Genomic DNA, 6,750 nt, shown 5'->3' on the forward strand with positions numbered 1-6,750 from the left:
GTAAGGTTGTAATTGAGTATTGCTGGTAACATACATTATTTTATTAAACTATATATAGTTAAATGAGCATATAATGAGATGAGTGCCATGGCTATACACGAAACATCCTTTACACGTTTATTGTATTCTAGCTTTCCCAGACCCTGATGTCTTTCAATCTTTCTTTCTCTCTCGCTCTCTCTCTCTCTCTCTCTCTCTGCAATGTCTAATCATCTGCGCATTCTCGAGGACGTTCTTAAGTTGTGTTTGACTTGACGCTAAGCTGCTAGACCTCAGAAGATAATGCGCATGTACGCTATTAAAAACGCGTCGTGCAAATTTTATTTAGCGGTAAAAATCCGGTCGGCAAATCCGTACTTAAAAGCATGAATCCTACCTGAATGAAACAATCACTTCGCGTCAATGGCCAGGTGTTTCTTTCATAAGAGAATTTAATTGAGGGTCATAGCCCGCGCCTGTCTCGTCCCTCTCCATGGTTCTTTTTGCGCGTTCCCCCGCCCATCAATCATCCGAGGCGCTTCTTTATCACCTTACTTTTTATTTTTTTTACTCAGTAACGGATATGATTTAAAATATAGCGAAATAGCCTACAATACTTTAAACAAAACATAGGCTACTTAAATAAAAGTACAGATTTTAAAAAACTACTCAAAAAAGTAAAAGTACACAAAAAACTCAATTACAGTAAGGTGAGTAAATGTAATTCGTTACTTTCACCTCTGCCTCACCTCTGCATGAATGCATAAAAATGTTTTCTTGATCGTTTATCTGCTTCTTTTCTCATAAAACGAAATTTGTTAATGTTTATACATTATATTCAGTATATTCAAATAGTCCAGTTTTAAAACATATAAGGATAAACTGATAAGTGATGGGAAACGTTGTTTTGTAGGTATATAGCTGATTAACGCGTCGGCTCCGTACACTTCTCTTCCACCGGACTGTGTGTCGGTGCTGAGGTAAAAGGGGCGCTGGCAGTGGACCAAACCACTGTGAGGCAAGGGAGGGGGGAATCAAAATATAAAACGTTTTTTGTTGGTGGTCCGTTTGCATTTGTGTTGTTTTACTTCTTACACAATTATTTTAAGTATTATAAATCACTAAATTATTTTCAATACACATATTTTAATGATATTTTAGGGGGGGACAACCCTCAGATAGAGGGGGTCCTGTCCCACCCGACCCCCCCAGCCTCTCGTACCTTATTGCTTACTTACACATAACTAACTTTTTATTACTCCCTCCACCATTTCAGTTTTCTCCTTAGCATGGCGTAGATATATATTTATATAAGTTTAAAAAAAATGTGTGCGAGTATTGAAATCAAGGTACATGTACATGTTCCACGAAGCATTCATTTCAATACTAAACACACACATTTCATTTATATAAATATATATCTATGCCATGCTAAGGAGAAAACTGAAATGGTGGAGGGAGTAATAAAAAGTTAGTTATGTGTAATTCTGTTTATTTCATACTGGCTCCAATGTAGGCTATCATACAATCTGAATAATTTACTTATGAAGAGTCCCTGATTACACGTTGCATGCTCTCTTATTTGTGTGTTTTTTAAAGACAAACCATCAATTTATATATATATATATAAAAAACTTACAAACAATAGATTTAACAGCCCCTTTTTAAACACTTTCTTTCTAAAATTGTTGGTAATTAAAATATTACACCTAATTGTCAAAACTGAAAACAGTATCCATTAATTATAGATGGACTTCATCCCTGCTTGAAGCAATACTTAGCAAATTGTGTTAACATGAAATATGAGAAACCTTAAAGATAGACTGATGTAAATGACAGAAACCTGTTATGATGCATGTTTTTTTATTAAAACACATGCAAAGTTCAACGTTAAACTATTAATTTGTACATCAATATATAAATCCAAACAAGATGTTCACACCAATTATCCTTTCCCTTCACACCAATGTGTTTCCTGCTGCACAAAAACAGTCCTGGGTGCAAAATCCTGTGCACGCATCAGAGTAAAAGCCCTGCAGTTCCCCACGTCGGCCTCTTCCCCTATACCCCGGTGGGTACGACTTAAAAAGGACTCGGCACTCCAAGCATTCACTGATGCTATACATCCTTCTAAACTCTCTCCGGTAGCGGGGAGTGAAGCTCTGCCAGTTGACCACACCTTAAAACGTAAAGACAAAATACAGGAAAGATAAATAAAAAGTTTAATTGAAGAATGTGCATTGAACAGGGTGTTAAATCTTACTGTCTAGCCAGGCAAAGTGTGCTGCTTTCCGAAAAACGTCTCGATTGACCACATCCCGAAAGCATCTGCATACCAAAGACAGTGTCATGTATGCAGAGTCACCCATTGACAAAATAACTTCCATTAGGATTTTAGAAAGGATTTCCACGGAAAGCTGTTAAAACAAAAACATACATGTTTATTTACATTAAGTCATTAAATATTATATAAACACTGACTACAGACAACCTTGGTTTATACAAACCTGATAGATGGTTGTCACTTCACACTCTGAATAAGAAAAAAAATAAGATATTATTTTATAATACTACCAAATAAAATATGAACTGTGCAGAATTTTTAGGCATGTTGGCATGTCAGCGAGTCCTCTGATTCTGACGGCGTTCTTTTACTACTCATAGTCTAAAACAAGGAGGGCATATTACGTGTTCATTGTATTTTCATTTTAACCGAGCAGCTATGGTTGCCAGTGTTGCCAGATAGAGTTGATGGTTTCCAGCCCAAAAGTTTTCCAAAACCCGCCCAAACGCACAAAAAACCGCCCAAAATATTTAAATCAACAGTTTGGTTTAATTTGATTAGCATTTAGTTATTTTAACTTACACAATCAATGCAACATACTATAGCTAGCGACACCAGAACAGAACCACACTAGCAAAATGACACAACTTGTTCACAACAGCTACATTATGCTCCCTCGCCCACACGAACAATGCACTTTTACAGCGTATATTTAAGTGTTTTATGATTACCCAATTCGTTAATAACGTTTTTTATCTATTTATATTATTATTAATAATGTATTTTTACTCTTGATAAATAGGTGTGTGTGAGAGAGAGATCGTAAATAGGCTTACCTTAAGCAGTAAATGCAGAACAACAATAATAATAGGCTGTTGGTTGTGCGTTAACTTGCAAGGAAGCTGAAGAACACTGTGAACATCTGAACTTTTCAGAACTATGTACAGACTGGCTGAAGTTCATGGTTCCACAATTGACTAAATGACAGCCGAACATTTGGTTCTGTTCACCTGAAATGCTCCGATAATTTATCCACGGCTCAAACACGTGTAATTGATGTCCGTTTCTCACTCCAGCTGCAGCCTGCGGAGGTCGCGTATGCAGGGTGCATACGTCATCAAGCCTGGTTTATTTGAGTTACCTGACCATTACATTCGCAAGGTATAAGCATATTACAACAATTTACTATTAACTAAGAATAAAAGTCAACTTTATAACTGTTAATATTCTAAAACAAGACAGTCGATGACGTATATGGAGCCTAGAAATGCGACCTCCGGAGGCTGCAGCATTCGCATTGAGACACGGCCGATGTGTGACAAGCAATGTATACGTTGCAATCCGGAGTCCGTGTTGCAGAATTTGCAGTGCTATTTTCCGATTTAAAAGGCATTATCCATTTGCTTCAGGCCCGGGTCACTCTCCAACTCCTATCTGTAACATCTTGAATTCCCGCTAAGAGAGCTGGCTGGCTGCTATCACTTGTGATTGGCTAAACGCGGACTCATCATCGGCGTGGCGTCAACACAAACACATGCAGTGGGCGTGTGTTTAGTAACGTCATGAAATACATGCACATTTGGGTTTTTTGTTAAATAATTAGCCTATAAAATGCACGTTTCAAACCCGCCCAACTGATCCCAAACCAGCCCAATTTTTGCACAACCGCCCAAGCCAATTTTTACCCGCACAATCAAATTCAAAACCGCCCAATTGGGCGGGAACCTGCCCAATCTGGCAACACTGATGGGCTCCAGAGCACGTTGACACTGACTGAAGGACGCATGCGCTTTTAACTTGTAAACGCAAGGGTGTATGAGTCTCTGCTCTCGGTGGAACGAATTAGGAAGCGTACATTAAGGGCGCTCTGAAAAGCGGCAGCGCAGCCAAATGATTAAATTAAACCTCTGATTTTTAAACAGATGAGCGTTCCGGTACGCTAAAAGCACGTTCTGGGCGCACGTAGAGGTGGTGGTACGCTCAAGAGCTATTTTTAGAAGTGGCGGTACTGAGTACCGGGGCGTTCCGGCCCACTTAAAGCACTGTTGATCGCTAAAAGAACAAAAGACAAGAGGTAAATTGGTAAATATGGTACAGAGTAATGTTTCATGTAGGAACATTCTAACAGCTACATACATTTGCGGAGCAAAGTTGTCCAGAAGAACAGCACACCACCACTTCCTGATCAGAGGCATGTCATTCTGAAAAAAAATCATATTACACACACACAAAATAATCATGCATGTCTGTTAGGGGTGTAACGGTACGCAAAAATCACGGTTCGGTGCGAACCCCGGTTTTGAAGCCACGGTTCGGCTCATTTTCGGTACAGTAAGGGGAAAATGCAAACATTAAACTGCAGGTTGTTTATTACTATAAACTTTTTTTACAATTTGTTTACACTTTTTTAAACACTTTTTATTAAAATATAATATATAAAATATATATAAAATGAAAAAATAATAAATAAAATACTACTGCAAAGTTCTTTTTTACATTATTTTATAACAGAAGGTAACTCTTTTCTTAACCTTCTCTTAAACTTTTTCTACTAAAACCTTGAACTAACAAATTCAATTCCTGAATACATTTATCAACAATACGCCTACATTTTTGCCACCAAAAATGTTCTGTTTTGATTTATTTTGGATTGTTGAACTCACAGTATTAAATTGGCTATGTACCATCTCTGTATAAAAATAATATTACTTCTCTATGTGTAACTGCATAGCAAGCAACATGATGATATACTTATTATACACTCATTTTGAGATTAGTGAGTTGCATACATAGCCATCTTTGATCTTTTGCACGTTTCTCCTATTCTTTGCTTGTGTTGTCAATGCCCGGGTTACAGCTCTTCCGTGTCCCGACCAGCTGATCGCATTGTGACAATGATATGATTGACGTGAGGTGCAGATGAAAATCTGATCACGCATTCCTTATTCTCGCTGTCACTGAGAAAGCGCGTCTCATGAATGCGTAGCAACGAAGACGCGCAACCTCTCACGCACTTTTGAAAGAACAAAGCAGCGCGTTGACACGCGTTTAACATGCGCTTTTAGATACGACACGTAAACGTTTACATCAATAATCAAACGGATATACAACTAAGTAAATAAAAATCTTTCTGCGGGCCGAATTATGTTATATGTTTGACAGAAGACTTGCGCTGAACGAGGAGACTTTCGCCACTTAATATGTTCGTGCGGAAACGCACGTATTATGTTCCGCACAGGCGCACACAAAATGCATTCGGCCTTTCGGTGCACGTGTGCACCGTGCCGAAAGCCCTGAACCGAAACGGTCCGGTTCGAATACACGTACCGTTACACCCCTAATGTCTGTTCAAATAACTACCTGAATAATGTAATGACATACCTCTGTAAAATCAAATTCCAGACCCAAAGCCATGTACAGAGTGTACTGTTACAATTTACAAAGAACAAGAAAATTAGCAGGTTATTACTTACAATTTTTAACACTAACTATTCAAATTGTACCTACCATCAGTATGTAAATCCCACAGTTGTTCCCACCCATCTGCTTCGGGATTCCCTGTGAGGTTTGGATTAAAACAAGCACATACTTTTACTCTCACAGATTACTATACTTTGTAAGTATTTAAAATGTTATAATTTATGTAATGGAATAGACTTTGTTAGCATTTAAATAAAATGTAAAATGTTTAAATAAAACACTTCATATGTCTTGGCAGTTTTCTCTGTCCACTCTCTGCCATCAATGAGTTTTGCAATGTTCCTGTAAAAAAAAATATGATACCCAACATGTTAGGGATAAAGTCCTCAATGTCAATTAGTCCATCTATATCTCAGTTTCAAACAAGTGTCATATCTGGGGTTTGTTGATACATAACCGGACATGAACATCACTGAAATTTTCAATGAACCAAATAAAAAGAAGATTACAGTTTAAAACAGAACCACTGTAATCTTTGAACACATTCTGAAAATTTCTATAACCTGAATATGTAAATATACGGTCCAAATCCTTATTGTTGAATCGAGTCGAGAAAATACATCTATATCTCATCTCCGTAATGATTTATGTAATTACTGGCATTGTGAAACTTTTTTAATTGCAAACATTTTTAATATTGAATATTGCTGAAATTACAACTTTTGTGTTAACTTTGTTCTCATATGAATTCTAATACTTACACAGAGAAGCCAGTGGCCAGGTACCCATGCTGGCAGAACCACAAGGTCAGGCTAAAATATATAGAAACATTAGAGCCTAGGAAATATGTTATATATTCAGTGATAATACAATCATTTATAAGATACAACATTCAATAACTCACCGAAAGGGACAGCTCAGGGAAACAATAATTTGGTGGAAGCCAGGTCACTACCACATATGAATTTGCAACATATACATTGACATCCTGTAACAAAGGGCCTTTTTACACCTGGTCACTTCATGCGTTTTCTCTGATCGGATAGCTATCTGATTTGTTAAAACTG

The 6,750-nt window shown here is 37.5% G+C and overlaps 1 protein-coding gene and 1 long non-coding RNA gene across 2 annotated transcripts; both read right to left on the reverse strand.

Annotated features, from left to right (window-relative positions):
* Nucleotides 1-1,825: 1,825 nt before the first annotated feature.
* Nucleotides 1,826-2,590, reverse strand: LOC129448966 (uncharacterized). The gene is made up of 3 exons (XR_008645930.2): nt 2,487-2,590; nt 2,243-2,396; nt 1,826-2,158 (listed from the first exon to the last, which is right to left on the reverse strand). It is a non-coding gene; the product is annotated as an uncharacterized lncRNA (long non-coding RNA).
* Nucleotides 2,591-3,023: 433 nt separating this feature from the next.
* LOC129431819 (uncharacterized) lies at nt 3,024-6,494 on the reverse strand. The gene is made up of 6 exons (XM_073871668.1): nt 6,445-6,494; nt 5,965-6,025; nt 5,771-5,821; nt 5,645-5,689; nt 4,400-4,464; nt 3,024-4,315 (listed from the first exon to the last, which is right to left on the reverse strand). The coding sequence occupies exons 3-6, from the start codon at nt 5,804-5,806 to the stop codon at nt 4,120-4,122; spliced, it is 342 nt and encodes a 113-aa protein (XP_073727769.1). The 5' UTR covers nt 5,807-5,821; nt 5,965-6,025; nt 6,445-6,494; the 3' UTR covers nt 3,024-4,119.
* Between the last annotated feature and the right edge of the window lie 256 nt (nt 6,495-6,750).

Source organism: Misgurnus anguillicaudatus, chromosome 9 (genome assembly GCF_027580225.2).
Source record: "Misgurnus anguillicaudatus chromosome 9, ASM2758022v2, whole genome shotgun sequence".
In the NCBI taxonomy this organism is placed as follows: Eukaryota; Metazoa; Chordata; class Actinopteri; order Cypriniformes; family Cobitidae; genus Misgurnus; species Misgurnus anguillicaudatus.

Coding starts and splice junctions, on each gene's coding strand:
- LOC129431819 (XM_073871668.1), bottom strand. CDS start 5,806: ATGGGTGGGAACAACTGTGGGATTTACATACTGATG. Junction 4,465..5,644: donor TGGAATTTGATTTTACAGAG/GTATGTCATTAC, acceptor ATTTTTTTTCAG/AATGACATGCCTCTGATCAG. Junction 4,316..4,399: donor GACAACTTTGCTCCGCAAAT/GTATGTAGCTGT, acceptor TTGTTCTTTTAG/CGATCAACAGTGCTTTAAGT.